Below are 15,833 nucleotides of genomic sequence, written 5' to 3' on the forward strand. Positions count from 1 at the left end.
GAGTAAAAGGAGCTTTACTTCCTGTGTAAAGCTACTAACACCTGAATAATTGAAATATTTGTGTGTTGAGGTAAAGAAGAAGCAAATACATGGAATCATTTATATGCAAATATTATTATCAATAATCTTGTCTGAAAACTATTGATACATGTAAAAGCATTATTCTACTCATTCAGAAAATTACACCATATGCAGATATTTGTTAGTTTATTGGCCATACCATTATTTTCTGGTTATTTAGTTAACTTTTGGAAAAAAAACAAACTGATGAACTGTATTCCTAATAAATAAATCCAACTTGTGTTAATTTTAGGGGAAAAAATGTTCTTTCAAAAAAATAATAAAATTTGAAGTCTATGCTTTTATTCATAATAAATAAAACATAGTTTTTTATTATTAAGATTTGCAGTTAAAAGGAAAGTTGCACAGAATAAAAAGGAAATACAAATCACTATGTATATAACAAGTAATCAACCAACTAACAATAAGTACTAGTTGTATTCATGTGTAGAATGATTCACATCTAACATTGGAATGATTAATATGACGATATTAATTTGATCACTTATAAAATCTAGAGAAAACTATTGATATTTAAAACATTGAAGGTTTCCCGTAGGAAATATACTGAAATTTCTTTTTTTGTTTTGGTTATGTTATCTTCAGTGCAATTTGTGCTGTGAGAGAGTGTAGCTCCGTCATTACTGAAGAAAAGTTGCGAAATATAAGTCACCTGTGCATTATAAGAGTGACAATTAATCTCGCTATTTGGTCTGGCAAGAGTTCACAGCAGGTAGTGTTGACTTGACCTTTATATTATAGAGACAGTATAGGTAATACTCAAATATTTTGGTTAGTAATTAAAAAAAAACGGCCCTGTGCACTCTTTTCAAGAATAAATATTTCCTTTTTTTTAGTAAATGAACAGAAAAACTTTTTTTTATTTTGCGTAAAGCTACACAAGGGCTGATTAAGATAAATCTTGATACTACAGCATAAAATGACATTCTAGAGAATTGTGTTTCTAACTTTGGGGCAACAGTTTGGGGAAGGCCCTTTCTTGTTTCAGCATGATAATTCCCCCCGTGCCCAAAGCGAGGTTCATGAAGACATGGTTTGCTGGGGTTTGTGTAGAAGAACTTGACTGGCCTGCACAGATCCCTGACCTCAACCCCATATAACACCTTTGGGATGAATTGAAATGCTAACTGCAAACCAGGCCTTATTGCCTGACATCAGTAGCTGACCTCACTAATGCTCTTGTTGTTGAATAGGAAGGAATCCCCACAGCCATGTTCCAAAAGCTAGTGAAAAGCCTTCCCAGACGAGTGGAAGCTGTTATAGCAGCAAAGGGGGAACCAACTCCGTATTAATGCCCGTGGTTTTGGAATAAGACGTTCAACAAGCACAGGGGTGTGATGGATGGGTGTCCACATACTTTTGGCCAAGTAGTGTAGTAGCATCCTTCTTACACCCAGTGACACTTAAGAACATAATATCATCATTAAATTTAAACAATTAATTGAGCATTTCTCTATCTACGTCATTGGTAAAAATTTAAAAAACAAATGTCAGAATACTGGCATTCAATTCAGTTCAAATGAACTGCATTTATAAGCATGTTCTCTGTTCTTCCTTTCAACCAGTTATCTAGCTAACTTATTTCCTATTTCCATGAAGATAAGTTTGATGGCATTGATTTCTTGGGTGTTTCTATCTATATTCAAGACAAATATTTAGCAAGTGTCGTTTAATTATACATACTAAATGCAAACTAATGTATTTGTTTTGTTTGTTGACGGTAAGAACAAAGCTACATAAGTATCTGTATCTACAGGTATCAAAAATCCGATTTTTAATGTTATATGCCATCAAATTTACGGCTAAGTCACACGGGGCTAATACATTTGAACTATCATAAATTAAATTTCGTGTTTAATATAGATGAGAACTGGCCCAAGAAAATGGTTATAGCAAAACTGTGGATAATTTATTAAAGCCATCGAAGTAATGTCCTGTTGCTGCTAATACAATCGTTAGACTTTTACAGTTTGTTAATAAACATCAGAGGATAATTAGTTACAGGTTACTACCCGTCCCTAGATTTGAAATAAGACATTAGAGAGAAGACAATTTACATGACCCATCGTCAATTCTTGGTTATTCTAATCGAATAGTTGGATTTAATCATCGCTCTTATATTTTGAGTTAATTTTCGGTTATAATATTTTAACAAATTTTATTTTCTTATGGATTTACAATAAATGCATTGCAATAAATGTCAGATTGTTTAGCAGATATAAAACATTGACACATTTTCTATATAGAAAAAAAATCCAGTATTTTCCTTTAGAAAGCTGTCAACCCTACTGGACGAAAAACTTCGTAAGTTCTGGATATTGCCGATAGAGTATGGTTGATAAAACATAAAAATAGCTGGAGTAACCGTCCGTTGGAAGGAAGAAATAAAAACTCGTTTGTAATATAGAATTGTGGGTTTGAATTCGCGTCCCATCAAACATGATTACCCTTTTTGTCATGGGGTTGTTATAATTTATGACCAAACCCACTAGTCGGTGGTAAAAGATTAGCACATTGCTAAATTAGAGACGGTTATCGCAGGCAGCCATTGTGTAGCTTTACATAAAATTCGAAACAAATCAAATGTAACAAGGGACAAAAACTTATGCTTCTGTTTGTTTTTCTTAACAAAATAAACATTAAAATGAAAAAATAAAGTTACCAATACTAAAAAAAAGTCATACTGTTTTCAAGAATTCTATCAATGTGAAATCACCACCTATCATTGTGTTAAGTTGGGTACTGATTGATTAACAATTGTGGAGACGTAGAAGGAGTAAATACGCACATATTGATGCTTACTCATATAAAGAATGAGGTCCAAACCTTCACCCTTTCATGATCTTTTTCTTGCCATCCTATATCACTGTGTCAAGTTTGGTGCTGATTGATCAAGAAATGTGGAAACCTTTAAGAAGCAGACAGCTGAAAGGTACGAAGAGACGCAAACTTATTTTCATATATTATATATCTTTAGTTGCTTTAACTCGACCCCCGCTAGTACAGCGGAATGTCTCCGGATTTACAACGATAAAATCAGGGGTTCGCTTCCCCTCGGTGGGCTTACCAGATAGCCTCATGTGGCTTTGTTCTCAGAGAACACCACACACACACACACACATATGCTTTAACTCATAAATGTTAAGAGTTAGTAGCCTTGTCTTAAATACTAAATATAAAGGCGCTTCAAGTCGACAGTAACAACGTAGAAGTTTAACATCAATCTTTTTTTATTCTTGGATAATTCTAGTGTTCTCTAAATTAATATAAGTTAAATAAATTATATTAAAGATAAAGTATAACGTAATTAATGTTTTTAATTTTATTCGAATGGAAATTTAACATTTTGTACTTCTTAGATGACGTTGATTGATGTTTACTGTCCCGGATGTATTATGGTGTTTTGTCTGTATAAAATGATGCTGTAACTTGTACATTTATTTATAATACTTCAGGTTAATTTTGGTTTAGTTATTAATTTTTTCTATTATATTTGCATTAATGGTAATGCATGCAAGGAAACTTCCAAGACTCAGTGATGGGTATGATTTAGAGTTCAAATAAACAGTTTGAAGTTGAACTGGAGTGGAAGTTGAAAGTGGAAATGAAATTAAGTTCAAACTCAAGTGTACTGCTAAAAGTTGAATATGTTACTTGCATCCTGCAGGAAAACTAACATTTATGTTAATATTCAAATTTAAAGGTCGTGAACATGAATATTAGGGTTAGCCACTATACAAAATAAAGGAATCTTGAACTAAATTTATTTTGTAAATGTAAGACTAAAAATAACTTTTTTAAACTTTGTCGGTTTAGGACATTAATTTTTGCTTCGTAATAAATGTTCTTTACTTTCTTTTTTGTCTTTCTCCCTGTTTGGTTGTTATCAGGATCTTTGACAAAAACGAAGCCCATTCATTTGAGGTGAGTGATCATGGCCTGGGATAATTTGTTTGTAATTAGTTTTTTAGTATTACTATTTAAATGAGCATTCGTTTTAAACTTAAAATTTCTGTATTTACAAAGCTGGGGAGCATTGCTATTCCTCAGTGACTTTGACTGGGTCTTAGTCAGGATCATCATTAACACAATGGACAACGAATGATCACATAATTTTGGGGCAGCTACCACAAATAGCATTTGAGTTGCTTTATGTAAAAGTCAACATAAACAGTTATCAATAGATATAACTAACATAATTATTTATATATGTAGCAAAATTAATTTCAAGTCTAGAGAGACCATTATTTTGTTCTACAGGCCCCTAGTTAGAATTCATAAATTACTATGTTCAATTTTGGTTTTTTTTTTTTTTTTTTTAAGAAGGACACAATTGATGGAGAATTATGAGAATGATACTAGAGATGGATAAGTTGTCATTTGAGATCTCTTCTTATTTCTTGAAGCAAAGTTTTGGATCAAAATTAAAGACTTAAAATATTTAGATAATTGTTCAATTGAAATAATTTTATATCTCAAGTATGGTGGAATAAATAACCACCTATTAACAGGGTTTACAAATATTTTGGAGATCCAGACTGGATTTAGTCATTAGTTTTATTTTTGCTGAGGGAGGTTGGAAGTTGGGACATTCAAGGTCGGCTGAAAGGCTCCTTTGTGTCCAATACAAATGATTTTTGTATTGTATGATGATTGTATTGGTATGATGATTTTACAATTATTAGATGAAGAATTATGTGTAATGGTAATATACTAAACATCTTAATAACCAATTGACACTTTAGATATTTATACAATAATAAATGAAATTTCAAATAGTTGACTATTTTTCTTCAGAAATGAAAAAGAAAAAGACATCTGTTTGAAAGCTCTTGAGTTTCTGGGTGTTTTGAAGTGTATTGGATTGTTAAGGTTAACTGTAATTACAACTTCTGAAAGCATGTAAAAAAATGTTTAGATGAATTTATAAATTTTACAATGCCTTATGTATAAATAACATATGAAGAGCAAGAGTCCATTTACTGCTTCAAAGGTGTCTCTGCATACACAGACACACACTAAAGAAAAAGTAAAATCTTAAACCCACCTTTTAATTTTAGAGTATTATTAGTCTCCCTTTTAAATTCTTGCAAGTTAATCACCCATTAAGAAAAATAAAATTATTAACTGGAGTTTGGTTTGCCTTTTCCAAGTCTTGAACTTGTGTCTTCTCATCCTTTTGTCTTTAAAAAATATAGGATAGAGAGATCATGCTTTGATAAGAATTATTTTATTTAGCTTCAGTGGAGTGGATATAGCTGGAATTAAGCTGAAGAAAGAAAAACTATGTATAATGGTAACAAAAATCTAGGAAAACTTCAATTTGAAATTATGTTTCTGGCCTAAACCAATCTTTATCATTGTAAGAAATTGTATTCTTATTATAAATGCCTCAGCATTTTTTAACATAAGAAGCTGTTTACATCCCCCTTCCTGTGGCCACTGTTTTTTCTAAAATGTTTTAATATTGAAGAAAGCAAGTAACGGTGTGACATGTTTTGAACTCGTATATTTTTTAAACAAAAGAAAAGTATTATATGATTAAAGTTCTGGAATTGAGGTAACAAGACTAGGTCTTTATTGAAGGACTATATATATATATACTTTGAAGATGTCAGTATACATACTAGTTTTTCACCTTATCATATTTTATATGAGTAATTTCAATGAAATTTTTATGGTGAAGTATATGATACCACAGATATAAATGTAGTTTGAGAATGTCAGATCACTTGGCCAGTTGAGAGACCAGTCAAATCTTTGTGCTGTGCATAGTAACAAGGTTAGAAGAAATCGTACGAGATAAAATTTTTGCAGTTGGTTGTAATACAAGATTATTTCCAATAAATATGATAATATTGTTCTAAGTATTCTTGAAGTTTCTGCAAAAATAACAGCTGTCAATTATTTACAGGGGCTGTAAAAGGCACTGGTGAAGTAACATTTATGGCCACTCATAGGTAGAAGTGTAATGGTGCCCATCAAAACAGATGCACTAGAGTTAGAGCAGAGAAGTGAAAAAAATTTAATACAGCAAAAATTACAGAATGGGGTCCTTCAAGTTGTAATCAAAATTCTTAATAGAGAGGGATTAAATACTAAAAAATATTTGTGGAAGTTCTGTTTTTATTCTACTACATCTATTATCAGCTGCTTACGCCAAAGTTACCATTACAATGTTTAAACTAGCTGAACTTGAAGGAACACATTGTTGAGCCTGAATATTGTAGTTTAGAGTAAGTAATATGTTTAACAGAGAAATTGTGGAAATTTAAATAATCATTATGTACACCTATTGAAAGATTAAACACTGTATGTAAGGATGTTTTACATGCAAATCATAAATACTAGTATAATTTGTTCTCTAATTATTGGTCAATTCATCTGATAGAACACTGATGGTTATATTAGAAAATCAAGCTGTAGTGCAAATTATAACAAGAAGATGCGTAATTCACCAGATGGAAATAGTCGAGGAAGAAGTGCTAGCCCTGATAGTCGACACAGCCCTCGACATCTTAAATTGTATCCTCATAGACTTAAGGAAAGAGATAATACAGAAAGAAGTGAGTATTCTTCTAATTAAGTAACTGTATATAACAAATTTTTTAATGGAAAATTCAAGAAAGTTACATCATTCAATTATAATGTTTTTATTTCCTTTCAAACAGTTTAACTCTACACACAACAGGAGCAACAGTGCACATCAAAACATGTTACAGAGTTGCATTCAAAATTTAATTAACCCTTTTGTTACAGACTTGGTATAATATACACAAATTCTTCTACACATTTGCACATGTTAAGTATTTGCACGATAACTTTTCATACAGCCTGTGTACCTTCACAAAATTTGGCAGACTTTCAGTAAAGATGACAAGTAATGAAATATTCTTACTAAAAATTTGTTTGTGAAAATAGAGTCTGTTTTATTATTAGTTTCAGTGCAAAGTTATTTCATGTCATGGTTGAAAACTGTTCTTCATCCCCAAAGACTCAAATATTATTTTCATAAAGCAAACAATTATCTCTTCTCGTTATGACCTTCGTACTCATTTACTGCTGAACATAGGTTGCTAAGCCTTTCAAAATTTGTATGTGGAGGATATCAAACAAATTTTTTTTAAGGATTTGTATATATACAGTTTAATAATTAAAAAATCATAAATAACCATACTGATACCATATAATTCCACTATATTTTATCAAACATAATAATTAAGATGTATTTAGATTTTAAAAAATATGAAACTTGGAGCAGATATTAAAAACTTACTTCCTTGAAAATTTGAATTGAAAGAATGTGGTAGCCTTTTTACAGATTAAAATGACTGAGAAAACCACACTGGGTTCATTCTAAGCTGTTGATTGGTTATTCAGGTGTCCTATATTGAAGTATTTCCAAAAACAGAAAGAAGTGAAGAGAGATACTGTATTTGATTCAGTACATAAGCCATATTTCAGCAAAATAAAAAAATATGAGGTTCTTATTTTCTATTCCTAGCTTTTTCAGTACTGGAAATTTGAATTCTAATTTGTACAAAACTATAGACTTAGTATTTTGACATCACAAACATCAATTTTTAAACAGTGTTACATTAAATTTACTGTGTGACTCACTAAAATCTATATTTAGGTGTGGTATTTTAATATTTACTTTTATATTAAGAAATCAACTCATACGTAATATTAAAATTTGAATTATAATCTACAATTTGATTCCAGACTTATTGACAAAAATTAATAAAATAGTAGTTCAATAAAATTTTGAATGCAAGTCAACTGATGAGTTGACGTGGCCTTTAACCCATGACCTGTTGTGAAAGGGTTAAGCTACTTATCAGTGTATGCTAATGAAGCTAGCATCAAAATGTAATTTCTCATTCAAATGTTAATATTAAACAGGTTCTAATTTCAAAAGGAAATCTTTAAATTCTTGATCTTCACTTCTCTGTATCACATGATGCTTCCTTGCCTTTAATCATTCATTGTTTATTTGTTTTTCTACTTTTATCTCTTCTAAATTTAGTTATTCTAGTTTGTAGCAGTTAGTGCTATAGGCTTTAACCCAACTTTTGAAGACAGTATTAAATAGTTGTTAGTTATTGTTATCCACTACCAAATTCAAAACTGTTACTAGCAACATTATTATTCCTCTCTAAATCAACTGAAATTATTTAACAATTATTTCATTCATTAAGTGTTAATAAATGCATATATATTCTTGTTATATGTATAAATCTGTGGATTTTTTCAAATATTTTTGAATATCAAAACTAATTTTAGTTACATATAATAACATGTTGGTTTTAATTAATTCATAAAAGTTAATAGATGGTTGACTTTGGTGGACTCTGACATATCTAAGCCGCAAATGTTTGGATAGACTGTTTACAGCATGCTATTGCTGGTGGTCACTATATATGTTGAAAAACGTATTTTATTATTAAGAGTTATACTTTAAATGCAAAAACCTGAATAGAATATGAAAAAAAAGTGTGCAGATTACATATTTTCTATTATCTTAGCCAACTGGAAAAGCTTTGTATGCACTGGACATAATAGGTGGAAGATTTAGTCTAGTTTATGTATTATATAACATATTTTTCTTATTGACATGTTAGTTTACTTGAGCACAATATTTCAAAATATTGAAGAGGCTAATGTGCTTGTTGTTCTGGCAACCAATAAAACAAGTTTGAAATTATAGTCTTGTTGTTTAAGTTGTCTCATATTTAGCTTAAATATGTCACACAGCTCAAACAGGGATTGTAAAACTGGCAAGTGAAATAGTTATAGTAACCTTCTCAAAACATGAAGTATAAATACCTGAAATGTATACATCCCAGATTTATTAATACTAGATAGTAAGAATCTGTGGATCTTCCTTCTGAAATGTATACTAGCAGTTTTCCTTCAGTGCCTTCAAGATTAACCAGCAATTTGCTACTTTTCCAGTATTACTTTTGAGCCCTGTGCTCACATTTCTATATGTTAAATTATTCTACAACTTTAATTTGACCTCCAGCCTTCCGATAATTAAACTTTTCTCTTGTTTATTAGGAATCTGACAGATTTGGTTCTTAGAGTTATAATTTTCCTGATTTAAGAACATTTTTTTTTAAAATTCACTTAGTATTACATATAAGGAAGATTTTATCTATATGGTCAGCTTGGTGCATAGTTATAGTTTTAGTTGTTTACTTGACAAGAATGATGAAAAAATTATTAATATGGTGAGAAAAAAAGGCTTGTATTTCAGAGTGAGCCTTTTATATCAGTAAACGTTTAAACCTGAAATATCTTTTGTAAACTTAAGAATGCTTTATGTATATGATGAAAAAAGATTAGCATCATTGTATTTCTTGATTCAGATTTTGGTAGGACTCCTTCTGTTAAAGACCGCAGGAGCAGCGGTAGTGGTTCTAGCGTTGGAAGCAAAATGCACCACTTGCCACCATCATATAATTCAACTCCATCCCATCGATCAGAAATATCTCCTGGTGCTTCAAATCGTAGTAATCATGATAGGATTCCCACAGAGGTGAGTGAAGATGTTTGTAAATTTAAAAAAATATTAATATTGACTTAGTTATCATGATAATGAAACTGTGTAGCCAGACATTAGTGGGTCATAGCACTGTTGTAGAATGTGGAAGATGTGTCTTTTTGTAACTGGGTAACATAACAAGATAATAGAAGCTTGTATTTGTAAAAGGATATTGTCTATTACAGTAATTAATTAGCTTTGTAATCCCAGTTAACAAAATGATGGTTGTTTGGTGATTTGTTAAAAACAACATGTAAAAAGTTTAGAAACAATTCACTTATGATTCTGTGTTTAGATTGTTTGTTTCTACCCTACATTTTTCTTCACCTGAAAAATATAAAACATAGCTTATGCAGATATTAATAGTTTACAGTTCAAATAACATAGCACCTATTAAACTGTACTTACAAGAATAATAGAAATTGAGAAGTTCATTTTAATTGATATATACTTGTTTTTTTCTCTGCATAAAGAAGTGTTTTTTGTGTTATAAAAAAGAAAGGAACTTGTCAGTTGTGTTGATAATATTTATTGAATTTTATTTATTAATGAGAGTTTTTGTATTTGGTGCTGCAATGAATCCTTAAGAGACTTTCATAATTCACTTGAATCACATAAAATCTTAGGTTTTTATATATTTACAGGAAAAGGAAAGAAGGCATCAGATTGCTGATTGGTCAGAACACATCAGTTCGTCAGGGAAGAAATATTATTATAATTGCAAGACAGAAGTTTCTCAGTGGGAAAAACCAAAGGAGTGGTGTGAGTGGGAAAAGTAAGTTCTGGATTTGGATCAAAAGTTTTATTGTTGACTGGTTTGACACATTCCTGCAAAACCAAGGTATTGAGTAGAATATCCAAACACAATACCAACTACCAGTAGAGGTTGATATATTTATTGTTTAATAAGAATAATAACAATAAAAGCTTTAAGTTTTGTAATTTGTTTTAAAATATGGTTGGTAGTTGACTTTATTTTAGTAATTTTGGATGTTCAAATCAAAGTTTCTCAAAAAGTGCTATTTAGGAAATGTTCAAATCACTACTGTAAACCTTTATTATAAGCAGTGTTCATTGCATTGCTTGAAACACTTTTTATACCAACTTTTGCAAATAATTATTTTGTTTCATTGCATTTCTAAGAATCATTTCCAACAGTAATTATTAATTTTCTAAAATAAACATTGATGTAGAGTCCATTTATTGAACATACAAACAATATAAACATTACTCATTCTTTCTTTTCATTGCATTAATATTTTTTATCAACCAATATGAATATGGCTATAGCTTCTTTTCCATTTTTTTCTGTGAAGTACACCAATAATTCTCTGTGGTTCATGTTATATGATTTCCACGTGTTTTTTGTTTTTTTAACTTAAAAAATTTTCCAAGTCACATCTAATGTAACATATTCTTAAATTAATGTAACAATAAAGAAGTGAAATAGGTTTATATCTTTTTGTTAGAATAGTAGTAGAAGTACAATGCTTTACATTTGGAAATGCAGCACAAGTTTAGCTTAAGCCTGACATGGTAAAATGTAAGAAATAAAGGTTTGATTATGTCCAACATTATAAAATGTAGTAATGAAAGCTTACATTAAATTTGACATTGTGCAAGTCTTATTGAAGGCTGACATTTCAAGTGGCCACACCCATATGGATTAGTTAATACTTTGAATAAAATTTTTGTTCAAAATACTAATCACTCTTTTACAATAAATATATATATCTGTTTTCACTTAATAATTGTGGTTATTTGGTTGTTTTAGGAAACAAGGTGTGTATAGACCTTCAAATGAGTCCAGTAGAACTAAAGACAGGTCAGTGGAGAGACAAACCCCCTCAACTACTGGATCTAGGTGTATGTATTGACAGTTTTCCTTAAGAATGGGTTTTAAACATCAGATTCTTCATCCATCTTAACTTTCATACTCCTTAAATAATTACTTCTTATGCTTTTTTTAAAAATAAACATTCAACTCTTTATAAAATGGAAAATCTCCTACAATAATTTTGTTGCAGAATATTTGACAGAAACTGTAGTTTAGTGTATTTTTAAATTTTAAGAAATACTTGTATACAGAAAAAGATTTACATTTGTTACTTTTTCTTCATGCACATGTGTTCCTTTTATCATAAGTGCTTTATCCTGGTATGCTGGAGCTAGAAATTAGTTGTGTTTTGTGGATGTTTCTGAATTTCAATGCAAGTTAAACAAAATTTTTATTTTAATTTCTTTCTTTCATTATTTCTTTGACTTGCAGCCACAGAAAGACATTCCAGTAGAACAGAAAAAAATACCCATAGTATACCACAAGAACACCAGTTTCCACCCTCCTCTACTATTCCCTCACCGGTGAAACCCAGCAGCTCTGGTGTTCACAATGCAGAACATAGCAGCAACATTCAAAGCTCTCTGAGAGATGAACCAGCACATCCTCAAAGTGGAAACAAATCTTCAAAACATGACAGAAAAGAGAGTCTTCAAAGAAAAGCTAGTGAAAGTAAGTTTCTTATGGCAGTGTGCACTGTCAGATTTTTATGTTTGCATGAAACAGATTCTATATAGTACTTGTCTGTGACTTGATGGGGTTAAATTTCAACAATAAAAAAATCAGCACACAGCCCACTTGTATTTAAATAATAATATTAAGACAAGTCAAAAGTAAACTCAGATGTTTGTTATACAGTTAATTAACACAGTTGTATCCATAGGTTTAGATAATTCTTTTTTTTTGTCAAAAGTTCACACTGGTTTGATCAATTACTTTAGAATGCAATTGAACAGACAAATTATTTTTCTCTACTCTGTTGTTACAATACAGTCTGCGATAGTTTCACTTAAAAAGAAAACTCCACTCTTTATGGTTAACTTCACCAACACATAGCCTGGAAATATCTATCTGTGATTAACTTTGTCTAATGTAACTTCAACTGAATTTTGTATGCATTTTTACAGTCTGAACAAGGCCATAACTTTTTGCATACTATGAAATATTATGATGCAACAGTACTCAACTCTCTCACTTTAGGCCAAACTTGTAACCATTTCATGCTTGTTATAGTTTTCATTCAATAACTTTAATACAATACGTGTACCTTTATGAAACTATGCAGGATATCAGCAAACATTACAAGCCTTTCTTACACAAAATATCATTTATTTATTTTTTTAAGTCTAATATCTTTTAAAGTAATAATTGGCTCTAGCATTTTTTCATTTCAAATGTCACAAAGTAATTTTGATTTTAAGATTGAAAATACTTTTGTGCATCAGAAAATTGTCAAATTTCACATACAAAATTTGTATGACCTCAAGTTTCTTTTTCTTTTCTTGTTTTTTAAAGGAAAGCTTTTTCTTTTATCTGTTATTTTCACTATTGTATCTCTGAATGGATTTCTTCAATTTGACTGACCCCATAACCACCATAACAAATTAGGGAATATATACAAATATGTTTTTTTCATTCTAGAGTAACTTTAGTTTGTAATATGAAACCTCATATGTTTAGTCTAAATAATTTAGCTTACATTTGATAACATTGTGCATCCATTTGTTTTTTTACTTACCTTTCAGCAATGATGTAGTACATTTGCACTCATGCTACCATATCCAGTAGTATAAAACTGGCCTTTATAAAGTGACTTGTCTTGGTTTTATTCTAGTGGACTTGTATTTTATAAAATACTGTCACATTTTAGTTATAATACATTTCATATATGTATGTTATTACTATTTATAAGTAAATTCTTAAATTTCATTTATTTTCTTAGAACAGTAAATAAAGAAAAACAGAAAACAATAATTTCTACTGTTTACAACTATAAAGAAGTTTGTAATTGCTTACTGATCATGCATGCTAAGCCTTTCTGAATTTTGCACGTGAACAATGTAAAACAAAATTATTTTAGGTTTTATATATGCATTTTGAAATTTTACCAGTATCACAGAATTCTACTGTAGTTTATCAGATTTACCAATTTTTAACTGTATTTGAGTCTAAATACAGTTTCTCAGATAATATTTTCACTTAGCCATCTCTTTTGAGAGCTGATATAAAAGGTGTAATATTTGGCACTTTTCACCTTCAAAAGGCTGAGAAAACCACATGAAAGAAATTCTGAGTTTTTGATTGATTATAAAAGACATGATAGAGTAAGGTGGTTGTGCGTAAGGAGTATTTCCAAGAATGATAGAAATTGGTAGGGCCATTACTTGATGACGAGAAACCCTCTTGAAATAAAAATATATCTCAGAATAGCTGGTATGGGTATTAACACTTTTATTGGTAAGTAGAGAAAAATGTTTCAACCTTTCAAGGTCATTTTCAGGTTAAGAAAGAGAGAGTTTAAAGGTGACAGTTGATGGACACGTGTTAGGGATGAAAGTATAAACAGATATGGGATTGTAGGGGGCATTATTTATTTCCCTACTTGATATCTGAGTGTTTTCTATGGTTATGTTGTGTTTATTTGACTTGCAGTGTTCAAAAGTAGGGTAACAAATATAATCAAATGCATAATCAAAAAAGCCCCACTTAAACAACAACTAAAACCAAAATTAAACCAATATAAAGGAACACCTTTATACCTATACTAATTAATAACCTAACATCCACCCCCAACGCCCCCTACAATCCCATACCCGTTTATGCTCTCATCCCTAAGATGTGTCGGTCAACAGTCACATTCAAACTCTCTCTTTTTTAACCAGCAGATGACCTAGGAAGGTCAAAACATTGTTTTCTCCTTATCAATAAGTGTTTATACCCATACCAGCTGTTCTGGTAGGGCCATTGTATTTGATTTGCTAAATATAGTGATATCTATTCAAATTTGAAAAGATAGGAGGTTTTTATTTTATATTCTAACTTGTCAGTATCAGAAACTTGAGTTTCATAATTCATAAAAAAAATTATAGACTTTTTAGTTGGACATCAGAAACATCTAATTTGAACCAGAACTGCATTCAACATGTGACATAGAAAAATCAATATTTAGGATTTTTCTTTAATATTTACTTTCAAATTAAGAAATGACCTAATGTATGATATTAAAATGTAAACCATAATTACAGTTTGATACCAAACTTATTAATCACATTCCCAAAGTAGTAGTTCAATAAATTTTTGAATGTAAGTCTATAAACATGATTAGATTCTGTTTGATCCCTAACCACAGGAAGACCAATGGTGATAGGGTTAAAGCAATGATAAAATTTCAGAAGAATCAACTACCGTGATGTCATTTCACAACAATTGAACCACACAATGAATGATTTACAAACAGTTACATAAACTTGATATAACTATCAGTTCTAATAATAATTTTTGTAGCAAGGGCCTCAAAATCATCTAAATCATAATGTTAACATTAAACTTAATGAAACAATCATGTGCATCTAACATGTGCTGATTGAGCTGAGGATTTGATAATTATTTAACATATTAGATCGATTATGTGTTTTTTAATATGAATATTGTTTTAAAATTCAAACTTCTTACATAATATGTTTTCTTGTGAATTTTACATTTGTCGTATTTACATGATGGCTAAGCTGAAGAAGAAGTGCAAGATGTGGATGTTTCACCTGACAGCAGTAGTGGCAGAACCACTGCTAACAGCTACCAAGACTATCGAAACAACAACAGTAGAAACCAGATTCCCATCATATCTTCAAGTAGCCAGCATCCCTCGAGTATGCAGCTTGCACTCCAAGGTGCCCAGCCTCAACTGCTATCGCCGTCCCAAGTCACATTAACTAACCTACCTAAACTAATAAGCCAGCTAGCTGGAACCAAGGGGTTACCTAACCTCTCTGAGCTATCTCCCCAAGAAGGTGAGGTTGTTTTAATCTATTATTTCAACTTTTACTCTGTGGAAAACCAAGTAAGTGTTCTTTGTAAACATTCAGATGTCATGCATGTGTATTTTGGTGTGCATTGTATTATTATGTTTCTACTACTTTACGGAATTTGCAATAGTGCCAATAAATTCATATAACACAGGACAATAAAAATAAAAACAGTCTTAATTAAAAAGCTGTAAACTATTTAATAAAGAAACTATAATTATTCATGTACTAAGCATTTTGTTTTTGGTTTTGAAGTTTAAAAACATAAGCACATACATCTATAATCGTTTCTGTCCTTATTCATCTGTGTATATCTATATTTATATATAAAGTACAAAAATCT

At 30.5% G+C, this 15,833-nt stretch overlaps 1 protein-coding gene across 8 annotated transcripts in view; it reads left to right on the top strand.

Annotated features, from left to right (window-relative positions):
• Window positions 1-3,409: 3,409 nt before the first annotated feature.
• Window positions 3,410-15,833, top strand: part of LOC143247112 (WW domain-containing adapter protein with coiled-coil-like) — a 31,579-nt gene continuing 19,155 nt past the window's right edge. For 2 of the 8 annotated variants that reach the window (XM_076494595.1, XM_076494596.1), the window contains exons 1-8: window positions 3,426-3,505; window positions 3,972-4,005; window positions 6,473-6,647; window positions 9,456-9,625; window positions 10,276-10,406; window positions 11,406-11,497; window positions 11,901-12,140; window positions 15,194-15,475. In XM_076494595.1, the coding sequence (XP_076350710.1) occupies window positions 3,441-3,505; window positions 3,972-4,005; window positions 6,473-6,647; window positions 9,456-9,625; window positions 10,276-10,406; window positions 11,406-11,497; window positions 11,901-12,140; window positions 15,194-15,475 (1,189 nt within the window). In that variant the 5' untranslated portion in view covers window positions 3,426-3,440. Of the gene's footprint in view, window positions 3,624-3,777; window positions 4,006-6,472; window positions 6,648-9,455; window positions 9,626-10,275; window positions 10,407-11,405; window positions 11,498-11,900; window positions 12,141-15,193; window positions 15,476-15,833 lie in introns of those variants that run through there. The other 6 variants (XM_076494602.1, XM_076494600.1, XM_076494601.1 and 3 more) reach the window with 6 other exon arrangements.

This window comes from Tachypleus tridentatus, chromosome 3 (genome assembly GCF_004210375.1).
Source record: "Tachypleus tridentatus isolate NWPU-2018 chromosome 3, ASM421037v1, whole genome shotgun sequence".
NCBI lineage: Eukaryota > Metazoa > Arthropoda > Merostomata > Xiphosura > Limulidae > Tachypleus > Tachypleus tridentatus.